This window comes from Pristis pectinata, chromosome 12 (genome assembly GCF_009764475.1).
Source record: "Pristis pectinata isolate sPriPec2 chromosome 12, sPriPec2.1.pri, whole genome shotgun sequence".
In the NCBI taxonomy this organism is placed as follows: Eukaryota; Metazoa; Chordata; class Chondrichthyes; order Rhinopristiformes; family Pristidae; genus Pristis; species Pristis pectinata.
The window spans coordinates 49,928,824-49,946,134 of NC_067416.1; the positions used below are offsets into that span (position 1 = coordinate 49,928,824).

Sequence of the window (17,311 nt, forward strand, 5' to 3'; positions counted from 1 at the left end):
TCTGGGGGAAATGACATTTCGTTCCTCCATGTGGTTTTATAGCATATGGGTGGATGACAATAAAGTATAACTTGAACTCAAGGAAGTGGTTGAGGCAGGTACATTAACAACATTTAAAAGGTACAGGTACACGGACAGGAAAGGTTTAGAGGGATACGGGCCAAACATGGGCAAATGGGACTAGCTTAGATTGGAATCTCGGCCAGCATGAACCAATTGCGCCAAAGGGCCTGTTTCCATGCTGTAGACTCTATGACCAATGAGCAGCCATCTGCAGTAATCCCATTTTACTTTCCCCACCTTCTCATTAATTCCCCAAGATCCCATCACTCAACTACATACTGGGGGTGATTTACAGCGGCCAAGTAACCTATCAACCGACATGCCTTTGGGATGCAGGAAGATACTCGAGCACCCAGAGGAAACTCACAGAGTATGCAAATTCCACACAGGGAGCACCGGAGGTCGGGATTGGATCTAAGTCGCTGGAGCTGTGAGGCAGCAACTCTACCAGCTACGCTACTGTCCTGCTGAGGAGGAAGGCAAATTTCCGAATATTTGTGTTCACAATTTGGTAAAAGGTAGCCGTAAGACGTGAAAAATTAGGAGCAGGAATTGGCCATTGGATCCTTCCAGGCTGCTCCACCGTTCATCGAGATCATGACTGATTTTTCTACTTCAACTATTCTTTGCAATATCCCCATACGTCTGAATTTCCTTAATATCCAGAAATCTATCAGTCTCAGTCTGAATAAAATCACTGATGGAGCTTCCACCAGTCTCTGGCTGAGGGAATTCCAAAGATTCACCTCTCTCTGAGCAACAAATTCCTCCTCAAGTCTAAATGGACCGATCCTGTATTACAAGAGGGTGGCCCTTGGTTCCGGACTCAGCTGGGGAAACATCTGCTCTGCATCCAAGCTTATAGGAATTTTGTAAGTTTTAATCCCTGTAAACAGGAGGAGCTGGGCTCCACTACTTCACAGTGTTCTTTTACCTGCTTGTGTGTAAACAGAAACCCGTCTGTCTGCTAAAGCTAGGAGAGCCCATGTTCAATTTTGATGAACAGTGTCAAGATGATTGTTTCCTACTTGGTACGATTTATGCATTAACTGCACCTTCCTCCCCCCACAATTTTGCCTGACACTGTGGGGCTGTTTCACCTGACTCTACAGGAGTGCACTGCACCTCCTGAGGCCAGTCATCTCTCCTGCTGATCTCCTGATCACCCAGTCCACTCCTCCTAGTTCCTGAATCCCAACTTAACTCTTCTCTACTTCTTCACCACCACTGGAGACTTGTCAATCACCTACCTGGAGCCAAGCAGTGCTCCGCCAACTCTGGACGGTGTCGGTGAATTACACCAGTGCCTAGTAGTGAAGGCAGAGAGCCCCAGGGAGTAGAACAGAGGCAATCGGCACCACAGTAGCTTAAACCAGTGCCGCAGCCCCAGATTTCTGTGTGAATACACGGGTAGTTACCCACAGGGACACTGTTGCTGCTTTTGGAGATTTACCCCCATACAGTCTGTGGAAACACCACTAAGTCACTAGGGCAGGCACGGTAGTGTAGTGGTTAGTGTAACGCTTTACAGCGCCAGTGACCCGGGTTCAATTCCAGCCACTGTCTGTAAGGAGTCTGTACGTTCTCCCCATGTCTGCGTGGGTTTCCTCTGGGTGCTCCGGTTTCCTCCCACATTCCAAAGACGTACGGGTTGGGAAGTTGTGGGCAATGCTACGTTGGTGCTGGAAGCGTGGCGACACTTGCGGGCATTTCACCGTGTGTTTCAATGTACATGTGACTAATAAAGAGATCTTATCTTAAATCCACTCTGGGGAGAGGCCATTCACCAGCTCCAAGTGTGGGAAATGGTTCGGAATTCATCCAGTCCACTGAAGCACCAGCGAATGCCCCACGGCTGCAGAGGTTGGAGTCCACTGTAAGTGCTCCTGTTAATCCCATTCAGGATTGAACCAGGTCACTCTCACAACTCTTGAGTTGTTTCTGCTGTTTTTTCATAACCTCTGTAGCCGGGAGGATTTAATATTGAGGAGTCACAACAGCACCAGGAGGATATCTGCCCTTTCATCCCATGCTGCCTCTCGGTGAAGCCTCCAGCCAGTCCTTCTGTCCTGCTCTGTCTCCACATCCCTGCATATTTATTTCTCTCAAGTGCCCATCCAGTTTCCTTCTGAAATCACCAATCACCTATCACCTCTGCTTCCACCTCCCTAGATGGCAGCCAGTTCCAGGTCATTACCACTTTCTGGGTAAAAAAATTCTTCCTCCCTTTTCTCCAAAAAACATAACCGGTATCCTCTTGTCTTTGTTCCCTCAGCTAATGGAAACTACTTTTGCCTATCTTGTCTAAACATGTTATAATCTTCTACAGCTCTCTCCTCTGGTCTGAGAACAACCCCCAGCTTCACCAACCTTCCTTGGGACCATTCTGGTAAACCGCCTCCGCATCCTCTCGAGAACCTCACCCTTCCTAAAGTGTGGTGACCAAAACTGGACACAATAAAGAAAACTTGTGGCTTAACCGGAACTTTATAAAGGTTCACCACACCTTCCCCGCCTTTGTACTCAGTACCTCAATTTATGAAGCCCCTGGACTTCACTAGCCTTCTCTCATTACATCCTGCCATCTGCGAAGATCTGTGTACATGAACCCCCAGGTCCCACTGCCCATACACACTCTCCAGAACCGTCCCCATTCCTTTGGCTGAAACGCCTCACCTCACACTCCCCTGTGCAGGCAATCCTCTATTGACGAATTTTTGCTATAACCCCAATGACTCTTTAGGGTACATCTTTGATTTACAAATTTATTTTCATTGAAACAAATAGCATGCCACTTTCTATTTCAACACTGCACTCAAATTACTAGAACGCACTTTACTCAACCTTGCAGACTTATGAAATTTTGATTAATGCAGTTTTCCAGGGACATATCCCTTCCCTAAATTGAGGAATGGCTGTATTAAGATGCAATCACAAAGATGGCACACCAGCATCTTTACTTTCTTAGGAGGTTTGGCAATGTCACCGAACACTAACAAACTTCTACAGATGTACTGTTGAAAGTATCCTGACTAGTTGCATCACAGTCTGGTACAGTAATTCAAACGTGCAGAAACGTAAGAAGCTGCAGAGAGTAGTGGACTCGGCCCAATACATCACGGGCACATCCCTCCCCACCATCGGTAGTATCTACAGGAGGCACTGCCTCAAGAAGGCAACATACATCATCAAAGATCCCCACCATCCAAGCAATGCCATCTTCTCGCAGCTACTACCAGGCAGGAGGTACAGAAGCCTGAAGCCCCACACCACTAGGTTCAAGAGCAGCCACTTCCCTTCAACCATTCAGTTCTTGAACCAACTGGCGCAACCCTAATCACTACAGTTTAGCAACACTATGACCACTTTGCACTAAATTGGACTTTGTTTTTTTTTTCATTTTAATTGTGTTCTTTCTTGTATACCTTAATTCATGTTTTCTTGTGAATGCTGCTTATATGTGCCTGTGATGCTGTTGCAAGTTTTTCAGTGCACCTGTCCACACATGGACTGTGCAGATGACAGTAAATTCGACTTTGACTTTATTAAATTCCATCTACCTTGTCTACCCATCCTGCCAGTCTATCCATGCCCTGTTGCAGTAGATTAGCATCATCCTCACTGTTTGCTACGTCTCCAGGTTCAGTATCACGAGGAAGTGTTGAGGTGTTGGTGTCTATTCCGATTTCCAAGTCATTTACATGTCAAAAGAAGCAGTGCTCACGGCCATGGGGAACACCACTGTCTACCATCCTGATTGTTTTCTGTCATTAGGACGATATTTTTTAAAACAGGCTAACACCAACCATTTATTCTGCAAGCCTTAGTTTTGTTAACCAGCCTTTCATGGCAGAAATACTTCCGTAGAATTCATGATGATGTCTACTCCATCAACTTCCTCTGCGCTTTCATCAGAAATGGCTTTTACCAATCTGTACTGGCTTCCTTTAATTACCTACTCAACCTCTCCAAGTGCCAGTTACTTATATTCCCCCCCCCGCCGATTGTTTCCAAAACCTTACCCACCCCCTACCTCCAGTGAAAACTGCAAGTGACATCAGTCAAGTTTATGAGGGCTGCCCTTAAACCATTCCTGGACCAAAGGTATCACATTTACCACTGTTCAGCCTCTGGCACCTTCGCTGCAATGAAAGCCCAGCTGCTCGATGCATGCCTGCCAGGATCCAACCGTCAGGTCAAACTATAAGTGCTCAGATCAGATCTGGCGGCCCTTGATACATTCATCCCCTAATCGCTGTAATTTGTCTTCATTTCACAAGGTCGATCCACTTTAAACAAAAAGTGAATGACATCAGAGACTCGTGTTGAGCCCGCTGTTTGACTTGCTGCCCGTCCCTGATCTCTCCTTCCACTCTGAGAAGATCCCTTGCAGTGCCGCTTGGTGTTGGCACATGACCTGCGGCTGCAGCACCTTCCCCAGCCGACTCAGTAACAGGGAGCAAGGTCAGAGAACAGGAAGGTGGGTGGGCAGGGGGCAGGGAATGGCGACCATGGGAAGAAAGTGAATGCAAGGAGACTAGTGTGAACCACAAACAGCGTCAGGGACCAGATGGGCCAAACTTTCCTGTGTATTACAGAGACGTTAGGGGCTTGAGACACTGTTTAAAACAGAACTGATTTTATTTGACATAGTTCCAGAATACTAAACGTTGCCCCAGTTACTGGGACCATTAACAGCAGCAGAAACAAATCCCAGCTCTGCAAAATAATTAGGGCTAAGTCCTGGGTGTGCTTTGCAGCGGCTTATTTGCAGAATCCAACTGTTCACTGGTCTCTCGGCAGCTGCAACATTACAACTTCCCACATCCGGCATGTTCAAACGTTCTCACTGGTGTGAACCCGCTGGTGTCTCAGCAGGTGGGTTGACAGAGTGAATCGTTTCCCACACTCAGAGCAGGTGAACGGCCTCTCCCCGGTGTGAACCCGCTGGTGTTTGCGCAGATAAGAGGAAACAGCAAATCCTTTCCCGCACTCGGAGCAGGTGAATGGCCTCTCCCCGGTGTGAATCCGCTGGTGTGTGATCAGGTTAGATGACTGAGTGAATCCCATACCACAGTCAGAGCAGGTGAACGGCCGCTCCCCAGTGTGAATTCGCTTGTGCGTCACCAGATGAGATGACCGGCTGAATCCCATCCCACACTCCGAGCAGGTGAACGGCCTCTCCCCGGTGTGGATTCGCTGGTGTGATACCAGGATAGAGGACCGGCTGAATCCCAAACCACAGACAGAGCAGGAGAACGGTCTCTCCCCGGTGTGAATTCGCTGGTGTGTCTGTAAGGTGGATAACTGAGAGTATCCCTTCCCACACTCAGAGCAGGTGAACGGCCTCTCCCCTGTGTGAACTCGCTGGTGATTCACCAGGCGGGATGACTGACTGAATCCCTTCCCACACACAGAGCACATGAAAGGTCTCTCTTCGGGGCAAGTGTGCTGGTGCGTTATCAGGGCATTGGATTCTCTGAAGTTTTTCCCACAGTCAGAACACTGAATCTGGTTCATTGGTGTGATGGCGAGTGTTGTGAGCAGGAGGGCAAATCAGTGAACCCTTTACCCAGTCACACAGCAGGTGAAGGTGCCTCCCCAGCCTGATGTGCACGTTTCCAGCTGGGATGGCTGAGTAATTCTTTTCCCACCATCAGCAACCTGCACTGATACACTGCCCTCTCCTTCAGACAGCTGAAGAAATTCTACATGGTTTTTGTTTTTGAAGATTGGTGGTTGGTTGGTCAAAGCCTCTTGCACACATAGAACACTGCTGTGGTTTCTCCTCTCTGTGAGATATCTTCTCTGGCTCGGGCAATTGGTTTCCTCAGTGTAACTCTGTGGAGACAATACTGCACTGTCCTTTCACTCACACCGAGATCTGAAATCATTCCCCAGAGATAGAACAGACTGTCATTTCTCCTTCCACGTCCTGAGGCTGACAGCATTCAGATGCAGGAGAACTGAGTGAAGCTGCCAGGTTTTGACAAGACATTTGGTTCGAGATTCCTGTCTGCAAAGCCTCCCCTTCCAACACCCTGTGAACGGAGTTTACAAAAGTCATCATTAAATACACGACAGAAGCTCAGATTTGTTGGGTCTGTTGTGACTTGATTGGTAGGAGCCTCACTTGACAACACATAATTGGGCATTTTAAATCTAATTCCTGGGGCTTAAGCCCAAGGATCTGACCCAAGCAGTCAGTGTTGCTGGGTTGGATTCTGACCTCAGGTGCTGTGTGGAGGTTACATACTCTGTGCGACTGTGTGGGTTTTCTCCGGGTGCTCTGGTTTCCTTCCATATCCCAAAGACATGCTGGTGGGTTAATTAGTTACTATAAATAACCCCTTAGTGTAGGTTAATAGCAAACAGGATCAAAGGGGAGGTAATGGGCCTGGTGTGAAAGAGAACGTTACAGGGGTACAAGAGATAAAGAGGGGGAATGGGGCAAATGGGATTGCTCCCCTGGAATGGCCTCCTTCTGTGGTGTTACAAGTATAAGATAAGCATAAAGCTCCAGTCAAGGACCAAGACGGCTGCACTGGTGCAGGGGACATCTTTAAACCAGGTCTTCTCTCTCAGGTGAACACAAAATATTCCTGGTAGTCATCACATTTAAACAGTACCTGCAAGTGCCGAGGCTTGCAAGGCTATGGATCAAGTGACGGTTTAAGATGGGTAGCTCTCTTAATGGATTCTCTTTTTTGTTGCAGCTTATTGCTAAGCATTGAAGGGTATGACGGTGCAGAGGCAATGTATTTTCCAAATCAATCACAGCCAACCCTCTTCTTGTTTTCATAGATCGTAGGTTTAAGACCTTGTTTTAACATTGAAATAGATCACTTTCAAACTCTTATCATATTATGGTCACTCTTCCCCAAACACAAGACTATCAATTAACCCTTTCTCATTATACACACCAAGATCAAAAATAGCCTTTTCCCTGTACACATTCTTACATTACATGTAAGGAAAAATTCCAGAGAACAGGATTTACTTCATTTGGAAATGCAGGGAGTGGTTAGGCGTAGTCTGCATAGCTTCGTTATTGGGAAATCCTATCTCATGCCTGCACTGTTTGAGGAGGTAAGCAAGTATATTGATGAGGGGAAGGTGGGAGATATTGTCTACATGGACTTCAGCGATGTCTGGCAATGATAGGCTGGTCCAGATTAGAGCCCGTGGGATCCAGGGCAGGCTGGCAAACTGGATCCAACATTGGCGTGGTAATAGGACGCAGAGAGTGGTAATGGAGGGTTGCTTTACTGATTGCAAGTCTGCGACCAGTGGTATACCACAAGGATCACTGCTGGGACATTAATGACATGGTTGTGAATGTAGGAAGAATGATAAGTGAGTTTGAACATATGAAATGAAAACTGGTGGCATCATTGACAGTGGGGAAGGTTGTCCAACATTCCAGCATGATATAGATCAACTGGGAAATTGAGCGAAGCACTGCCACACAGAATTTAACCCTGACCAATGCAAGGTGATGGATTTTGGGAGGGCAAACAAGGGTAGGTTACACACAATAGGGCTCTTGGGGAGTGCTGAGCATGGGGTACAAGTCCATAGATCCCTGGAAGCAGCAGCACAGGTGGCGAGGGAGAAATATGGGATGCTTGCCTTCATTGGCGGTGGCAGAGAACAGAAGAGCAGGGATGTCATGTTACTTTATAAAACATTGGTTGGGCTACACCTGGAGTGTTGTGTGCAGTTCTGGTCGCCACACTATAGGAAGGTTGCTGGCTTGGAGCATTACAACCAATAAGAAGAGATTGGTGGGCTGGGTTTGTTTTCCCTGGTGCAGAGGCAGCAGAGGGATGACCTGATAAGGATGTGTAAAATGATGAGGGGACAGAGAGAGTAGACAGTAAGAGGTTTCTTGACTTGGACACCCCCACCACCCACCCCCAATGGTGGGGGTGTCCAAGTCAAGAAAGCACAGATTTCAGGTGAAAAGCAGGAGGTTTAGAGGGGAATTTCTACACACAAACGGTGGTTGGATCTGCAATGTGCTGCCCGAACAGGCAGATAATCCCAGCACATTTAAACATCTAGACAAGTACTGGAATCTCCATGGCACAGAGGGCTATAGTCCTAAAGTGGGTAAATGGGATGCAAGGAGAGAATTACATTTTCTATCTGATTCCTCCTTGGTCTGTGCAAAAGTGTGCAACACAAAATGGTGGTTGTAAGACAAAATAGTGTCAGCTTGGAGTGAGGTAATGCTTTGAGAATGCCCAGGAATACCCAGCCTTGAGATTAGATAACAGTGAAAAACACGTTCTTCTGCAGAACACGCCGTCTCTGTCCTTAAGTTGGGCCGAAGGCCACGAGGGATAAGAAAAGGCGGAATCCTTATGGGTGGAGCTAAGAAATAGCAAGGGTAAAAGGACAATAGTAGCAGTTATATATAGGCCCCCTAACAGCAGTCAGGAAGTGGACGATAAGTTGCAGTTTGAAATAGAAAAAGTGTGCCAGAGTGACAATGTGAAGATAATTATGGGGGATTTTAACATGAAGGTGGACTGGGAAATCCAGCAAGGCAGTAGAACTCAGGAGAGTGAGTTTGTGGAATGTCTACGGAACGGTTTTTTGGAGCAACGTGTTGATGAACCCACCAGGGGATCGGCTGTTTTGGATTGGGTGCTGTGTAATGAACCGGAGATGATTAGGGAACTAAAGGTAAAGGAACCAGTGGGAACTAGTGATCACAATATGATTCAGTTCTGTTTCAAATTTGAGAAGGAGAAGCTGATAACTGGTGTATCAATATTTCAGTGGAACAGAGGAAATTACAGTGGTATGAAAGAGGAGTTGGCCCAAACTGATTGGAAGAGTAAGCTAGTTGGAGGGACGGCAGAGCAGAAATGAAAGGAATTTCTACAAGAAATAAGGAAAATGTAGGATAGATATATTCTAAGAAAAAAGGTTTTGAATGGAAAAAAGGCACAAATGTGGATAACGAGAGAGGTGAAGGCTAAAATAAAAGCAAAAGGGAGGGCATACAAGGAAGCAAAAATTAGTGGGAAAACAGAAGACTGGGAAACTTTTAAAAACCTGCAGAAAGAAACTAAGAAGGTCGTTAGGAAAGGAAAGATGAATTATGAAAGGAAGTTGGCAGATAACATTCAAAAGGATACCAAGAGTTTTTTTTTTAAATATATGAAGAGTAAAAGACAGATGGGTTGATATAGGACCAATTGATAACAGTGCGGGAGAGATTATAATGGATGATAAAGCGACAGCAGAAGAACTAAATGAGTATTTTGCATCGGTCTTCACTGTGGAGGGCATCAGCAATATACCGGTTAGTCAGGGGTCTCACGGAATGGAACTGAGTTCAGTTAAGATTACTAGAGAGAAGGTGCTAGGAAAACTAAATGGGCTAAAGACCGATAAGTCTCCCAGACTGGATGAGGTGCATCCCCGAGTTCTGAAGGAGGTGGCTTTAGAGATCGCGGAGGCATTGGTGATAATTTTCCAGGAATCGATAGACTCCGGCATGGTTCCCGAGGACTGGAGGGTCGCAAATGTAGTTCCGCTGTATAAGAAAGGTGGGAGACACCATAAAGGAAATTACAGACCTATTAGTCTGACGTCAGTGGTGGGAAAATTATTGGAATCGATCCTCAAGGATGGGGTTATGGAATACCTAGAGGTGCAAGGCAAGATAGGTCCCAGCCAACATGGTTTTGTGAAGGGAAGATCCTGCCTGACCAACCTATTGGAGTTTTATGAAGAAATCACAGGTAGGGTGGATAAGGGAGAGGCGGTAGATGTTGTGTATTTAGACTTTCAAAAGGCCTTCGACAAGGTGCCGCATAAGAGACTGATTAATAAGATGAGAGGTCATGGAATTACAGGCAGGATAACGGAATGGGTAGAGCATTGGCTTGTTGGCAGGAAGCAAAGGATGGGAATAAAAGGATCTTGTTCTGGTTGGCTACCGGTTACTAGTGGTGTTCCACAGGGGTTGGTGTTGGGGCCGCTTCTTTTTACCTTGTACATTAATGATTTGGATGATGGAATAAATGGTTTTGTGGCTAAGTTTGCGGATGACACCAAGATAGGTGGAGGAGTAGGGAGTATTGAGGAGACAGGAAGGTTGCAGAGGGACCTAGATAGTTTAGGAGAATGGGCAAGGAAATGGCAGATGAGATTCAATGTTGAGAAATGTGCAGTTGTACACTTTGGAAACGATAATAAACAGGCAGATTATTATCTAGAAGGGGAGAAAATTCAAAGTACAGAAGTACAAAGGGACTTGGGGGTACTCGTGCAGGATACCTTAAAGGTTAACCACCAGGTCGGATCGGTGGTAAAGAAAGCGAATGCTATGTTGACATTCATTTCTGGAGGTATAGTGTATAAAAGTAAGGATGTGTTGATGAGGCTCTACAGGGCACTAGTGAGGCCTCATTTGGAATACTGTGCACAGTTTTGGGCCCCATATCTTAGGAAGGATGTGCTGATGCTGAAGAGGGTTCAGAGGAGATTTACAAGGATGATTCCCGGAATGAAAGGGCTTACGTATGATGAGCGTTTGTCGGCTCTTGGACTGTACTCACTGGAGTACAGAAAAATGAGAGGGGACCTCATAGAAACATTTAAAATGTTGAAAGGACTGGACAGAGTAGATGTGGCTCGGCTGTTTCCCTTGGTGGGCGAGTCCAGGACCAGAGGGCACAATCTTTGAATTAGAGGGTACAGATTTAAAACAGATGAGGAGAAATTTCTTTAGCCAGAGGGTGGTGAATTTGTGGAATACCTTGCCAGGTACAGCAGTGGAGGCCAGATGATTGGAGGCGTTTAAGGAAGTGATAGATATCTAAATAGTCGGGGTATCAAGGGATATGGGGATAAGGCTGGAAATTGGGGTTAGAATAGTGGGTTTTTTTTTCACCTGTTTCCCCCCCCCCCCCAATTTCTCATTTCTTTTTTCCCTTTTCCTCGGAGCGGACTCGATGGTCCGAATGGCCTACGCTCCCTTGTCTTGAGATGGTACAGAGTGGTACCGTGACTGAATGGGAAAGTACTAGGGTAGAGGTTTTGAAAGGTACAAAAAGGGCGCTGCTCCTTTGTGTGAAGGGGAATCTCGCCCTGGGCTGGGGCCGCGACCAGGGCTGAGGGACAGACTGACACAAGGCAGAGGAGGCTGCCAGACACCTGGGGTTCCCTCCGGCGTTGCATCAGAACAGTTGATAATTTTTTTTCCCTTCTGTATTTTATTGAAGTGGTTAATAAGCAGTTGTTATATAATTCTAATAAAGTAGCTTTTATAACCTTTAACACATGTACAGTGCCTCCTTTGTTTGCGAATACCTCTTGCTGCTGAAGCAGGAAAGAACAAGGAATTAATTTTAAAATATTTCATTAGTGCAGATGGCAGCATAGACACGATGGGCTGAAGGGCCTTTTTCTCTGCTGTACGACTGTATGACTTTACACTGGACTGAGGTAAATTCCATTGACTGCTCCCTTGCCCACTTTCCCAGTTGATCCACATCCTGTTGCAACCTCAGATATAACCTTCTTCACTGTTCACTCTACCACCAGGTTTGGTGTCATCTGCAGAGTAACCATGTCCACCTGCATTCTCATCCAGATCACTGTCTAACAACGGAGGACCCAGCACCGATCCCTGCGGGCCACCATTGGTCACAGGCCTCCAATGCGCAATGCAACCCTCACTACCACCCTCTGCCTCCTCCCACCAAGCCATTATCACATTGCTGCCAATGGGAGCTCGCTGTATGTTTTGGACAAGAGCGCGAACGTTTCAAAAGACCTTCAGTTGTACAGATATTTATTGGACGTTGGAGACACAAGAGACCGCAGATGCTGGAATCTGGAGCAAAGGAAAACAGAGCTGCTAGAGGATCCCAGCAGGTCAGGCTGCATCCATAGAGGGAAATGGACAGTCGATGTTTTGGGTCGAGACCCTTCATCTGGACTGGAAGTGTAGCAGGGAGAGAGCCAGTATAAAAAGGTGAGGGGGAGGGGTGGGGCAAGAGCTAGCAAGCGATAGGTTGGATCCGGGCAAGGAGGGGTTGATTGGCAGGTGGGAGAAGGAAGGGTGGAGATAGCAAGAGGGTGAAGAGGAACCAAATAAAAGGAGGTATTATGAGCAGATGGGGTCAGTTGGAGGTGGAGACCCAGTGGGAGGAGTGTCTGGTTGATGGGCCGATGGAGTAGGTGGGGGGAGGGAAAAGAAACTGGGAGATGGGGAGTGCGGTAGCTTGGAAAGAGGGGCGTGGGCAAGACAGTCTGGGTAGATCACAAGGAGAAAAAAGGGACAGAGGGGGAGCGGGTTAGCTGAAATTGGTGAATTGGTCAACTAACCAGACAGAATATAGGAGGTGCTATTCTTCTGGCATGGGTTTTGGCTCTCCCTGACAGCAGAGGAGGCCGAGGACAGACAGGTTGGCGTGGGGGTGGGAAGAGGAATGAAAATGGCTTGCAATCAGGAGCTCCAGATGGCCACGATGGACAGAGCACAGCCTAGTCTGCGCCCGGTCTCACCGATGTAGAGGACGCCACATCGAGAGCACCGAATATAGTAGATGAGGTTGGTGGAGCTGTGCGTGAATCTCTGCCTCACTTGGGAGGGCTGTTTAGGTCCCTGGATGGCGTTGAGGGAGGAGGTGTAGGTACAGGTGTTACACCTTCTATGGTTGCAGGGGAGAGGAAGGGGGGGGGGGGGTGGGGAGCGGGGGAGTGGTCCCTGTGGAAAGCAAAGGGGTGGAGAAGGGAAGATGTGGCTGGTGGTGGGATTGTGTTGTAGCTGGAGGAAACGTCAGAGAATGATGTGCTGGATGTGGAGGCTGGTTGCATCACCGCCTGGTGTGGAGACTCCGATGCGCAGGCTGGAAAGAAGCTGCAGAGGGTTGTAGACCCAGCCAGCTCCATCACGGGCACCACCCTCCCCACCATCGAGGACGTCTTCAAGAGGCGGTGCCTCAAGAAGGCGGCATCCATCATGAAGGACCCTCACCATCCGGGACATGCCCTCTTTGCGTTACTGCCATCGGGGAGGAGGTACAGGAGCTTAAAAACCCACACTGAATGTTTCAGGAACAGACTCTTCCCCTCCACCATCAGATTTCTGAACCATCCGTGAACCCATGAACACTACCTCGATATTCCTCTTTTACACTATTTTTTTTGTAACGAAGTAATTTTTTAGGCCTTGCACTGTACTGCGGCTGGAAAATTCATGACCTATGAACCTGATTCTGGTGGGGTGAAAGGTGAGGAGTAGGGGAACTCTGTTCTGTCTGGAGGGAGGCAGGGTAAGAGCAGAAATGCAGGAAATGGAGATGACAGTGAAGACTCCATCAATAACAGTGGGGGAGGGGTGGGGGGGGCAAGGGAGGTGGGAACCACGTTTCTTTAAAAAGGATATTTCAGATGTCTGGAGTGGAAGGCCTCCTCTCGAGAAAGATGCAACAGAGAGGGAGAAACTGAGAGAAAGGTATGGCGTTCTTATAAAGAGACAAAGATGGGAGGAGGTGTGGCCTCAGTAGGTTTGTAGTAAATGTTGTGGATAGTCTGTCTCTTGAGATGGAGACAGAGAGATCAAAAAAGGGGAGAGAGGTGGCAGAAACAGTCCAAGTGTACTTCAGGGCAGGATGGAAGTTAGTTGTGAAGTTCCACAAATTCTTTATGGGTGCAGGAGGCAGCACCGATGCAGTCGTTAATGTTGCAGAGGAGAAGAGGGTGGGGAGGTGGGGGGGGAGAGGAGAGAGGGCGGGGGGGGGAGAGGCGGGGGGGAAGAGGAGAGAGGGCGGGGGGGGGAGAGGCGGGGGGGAAGAGGAGAGAGGGCGGGGTGGGGAGAGGCGGGGGGGAGGGGAGAGAGGGCGGGGGGGGAGAGGCGGGGGGGAGGGGAGAGAGGGCGGGGGGGGAGAGGCGGGGGGGAGGGGAGAGAGGGCGGGGGGGGGAGAGGCGGGGGGGAGGGGAGAGAGGGCGGGGGGGGAGAGGCGGGGGGGAGGGGAGAGAGGGCGGGGGGGGAGAGGCGGGGGGGAGGGGAGAGAGGGCGGGGGGGGAGAGGCGGGGGGGAGGGGAGAGAGGGCGGGGGGGGAGAGGCGGGGGGGAGGGGAGAGAGGGCGGGGGGGAGAGGCGGGGGGGAGGGGAGAGAGGGCGGGGGGGAGAGGCGGGGGGGAGGGGAGAGAGGGCGGGGGGGAGAGGCGGGGGGGAGGGGAGAGAGGGCGGGGGGGGAGAGGCGGGGGGGAGGGGAGAGAGGGCGGGGGGGAGAGGCGGGGGGGAGGGGAGAGAGGGCGGGGGGGGAGAGGAGAGAGGGCGGGGGGGGAGAGGAGAGAGGGCGGGGGGGGAGAGGGGAGAGGCGGGGGGGAGGGGAGAGAGGGCGGGGGGGAGGGGAGAGAGGGCGGGGGGGAGAGGCGGGGGGGGGAGGGGAGAGAGGGCGGGGGGGAGGCGGGGGGAGGGGAGAGAGGGCGGGGGGGGAGGCGGGGGGAGGGGAGAGAGGGCGGGGGGGGAGAGGCGGGGGGGAGAGGAGAGAGGGCGGGGGGGAGAGGAGAGAGGGCGGGGGGGAGAGGAGAGAGGGCGGGGGGGAGAGGCGGGGGGGGAGGGGAGAGAGGGCGGGGGGGAGAGGCGGGGGGGAGGGGAGAGAGGGCGGGGGGGAGGGGAGAGAGGGCGGGGGGGGAGAGGCGGGGGGGAGGGGAGAGAGGGCGGGGGGGAGGGGAGAGAGGGCGGGGGGGGAGGGGAGAGAGGGCGGGGGGGCGCGGAGGTGGGCGGGGGGGAGGGGAGAGAGGGCGGGGAGGTGGGGTGGGGGGGGAGAGGAGAGAGGGCGGGGAAGTGGGGTGGGGGGGGGAGAGGAGAGAGGGCGGGGAGGTGGGGTGGGGGGGGAGAGGAGAGAGGGCGGGGAGGTGGGGTGGGGGGGGGAGAGGAGAGAGGGCGGGGAGGTGGGGTGGGGGGGAGAGGAGAGAGGGCGGGGAGGTGGGGTGGGGGGGGAGAGGAGAGAGGGCGGGGAGGTGGGGTGGGGGGGGAGAGGAGAGAGGGCGGGGAGGTGGGGTGGGGGGGAGAGGAGAGAGGGCGGGAGGTGGGGTGGGGGGGAGAGGAGAGAGGGCGGGGAGGTGGGGTGGGGGGGGAGAGGAGAGAGGGCGGGGAGGTGGGGTGGGGGGGAGAGGAGAGAGGGCGGGGAGGTGGGGTGGGGGGGAGAGGAGAGAGGGCGGGGAGGTGGGGTGGGGGGGGAGAGGAGAGAGGGCGGGGAGGTGGGGTGGGGGGGAGAGGAGAGAGGGCGGGGAGGTGGGGTGGGGGGGAGAGGAGAGAGGGCGGGGAGGTGGGGTGGGGGGGAGAGGAGAGAGGGCGGGGAGGTGGGGTGGGGGGGGAGAGGAGAGAGGGCGGGGAGGTGGGGTGGGGGGGGAGAGGAGAGAGGGCGGGGAGGTGGGGTGGGGGGGGAGAGGAGAGAGGGCGGGGAGGTGGGGTGGGGGGGAGAGGAGAGAGGGCGGGGAGGTGGGGTGGGGGGGGGAGAGGAGAGAGGGCGGGGAGGTGGGGTGGGGGGGGAGAGGAGAGAGGGCGGGGAGGTGGGGTGGGGGGGAGAGGAGAGAGGGCGGGGAGGTGGGGTGGGGGGGGGAGAGGAGAGAGGGCGGGGAGGTGGGGTGGGGGGGGAGAGGAGAGAGGGCGGGGAGGTGGGGTGGGGGGAGGGGAGAGAGGGCAGAGAGAGGAGGAACAAATGGCCCCCTCGCTACCCATAAGCGACCGCACACCAGAAACCGCTCTGCCCGCCGCTGTCCCACCAGTGCGCATGCGCCGACCCGAGGTTCCGTTGGGAGGGAAATCCCCGGGGCCCCGGGCTGTGCGGGGGTGGTGGCGGCGGCGGCCTGGGGTGTTTCCGAGGTTCGCACCGACCCTTCCCCAGCCGGGGGCTACTCCTCGGGCTTGGCCCAGCCTCGGCGCTGACTCACCCCGAGCGCTCCGCTCCTCCCAGCGACTGGAGCTCCAGCGTGGATTCTGCACTGCGCATGCACGGAGGCGCTTCCCGTGTCCGGGATTCGCGCCTGCGCCCTTGATGGGATTTGACTGCGGCTGCAGCTTTCTGGGCAGTGATGGTCCATCAGGAACATAACGCTGGGCCAGAAATCCTGCCTTTCACCGCCTCGGACGTCCCAGTGACTTATCTTATGTAGGCAACGTGGCAAACTCCCATGGACAGCAATGTGACACTGACCACCTAACGTTATTGGCGTTTGGCTGAGAGGTAAATGCTGCCCCCGACCTTGGGGATAATGAGGTTTCATTCATTTTATGCTGCGGGTTTTTCAGTGCGCGTTTGAGAGCGCACATTGGCCTGGGTTTCAAGTCCTTTCCGGACGACATTTGCGGTGCCAGTGCAGTTTCTGTCCACTTAACCATCGACGTGTCAGCCGAGATTTTTTTTCTTGCGTAGGTCATAGAAGTCGGATGTGAAGCATAACCCTAATGACCGAAAGGTGAGATTGCACCAACTGACTCGTAGGTGACTAAAGAATCTGCAAAAAAAAATTGTTCCGAATTGCTATTCTGTGCCCATTTAATTTAATAGAGAAGGTTTTTTGTTTGTAGACAGGAATCTCATACCAATCATCACAGCAACATGTGGCACAGTCAGTCAATACAACGGCATTTTAAAGATCACAGGAGGAAGAGTCTTTGTTCTGATACTGGGCGATTACAAGTGACAAAGTCTCTGAGACCATTACATGCCCAAGTGAAATTGTTCCAGAGCTCTATGGAAAGAGTTTTAATCAGTTGCATCTTTCACAGCACAAAGAATCCAAGCATTTCTTCTTGTGTGAAACTATTCAAGGATTCTTTGAATCTCTGAAAGAATGGGCAGATACTTCCCAGATAGAAGTACAATATCAGCGCAGACTGAAGGTAGGAGACTATTCCACATCCCAGCTGGAGACGTGCATCATTATCTGCTGGATGAATGGGGTGTTTGTTGATTTATCCTCCTATTCAAAACATTATCTTCTTTACATCAATGAAATCATTTCAGTGTTCCATAGAAAAATATCTAATGCCCTGATAATATAGCAATGAGTTCACACTGGACAGAGGTTCATCTACTGTGTTGCTGTATAGTAATTCACTCATTCATCTCACCTGATGAGACACTAGAGAGTTTGGTAGGGAGAGGCTGTTCACTTGTTCCATGTATGGAAAGGGATTTGCTTGCTGGTACTGTTTGCTGAGAGATCAGCAAATTCACACCAGGGAGAGATCATTTGTCTGATCA

General features: G+C 51.2%; 1 protein-coding gene across 4 annotated transcripts in view; it reads right to left on the reverse strand.

The window, feature by feature from the left end:
* LOC127576554 (zinc finger protein 271-like) overlaps positions 1-17,311 on the reverse strand; it is an 84,711-nt gene that overhangs the window by 9,850 nt on the left and 57,550 nt on the right. Inside the window, exon 4 of one of the 4 annotated variants that reach the window (XM_052027097.1) lies at positions 4,906-5,496. The exons of the other annotated variants lie outside the window; for them this stretch is intronic. Within the exon in view, the coding sequence (XP_051883057.1) occupies positions 4,906-5,496 (591 nt within the window). The remainder of the gene's footprint in view (positions 1-4,905; positions 5,497-17,311) is intronic. 4 annotated transcript variants of the gene reach the window in all.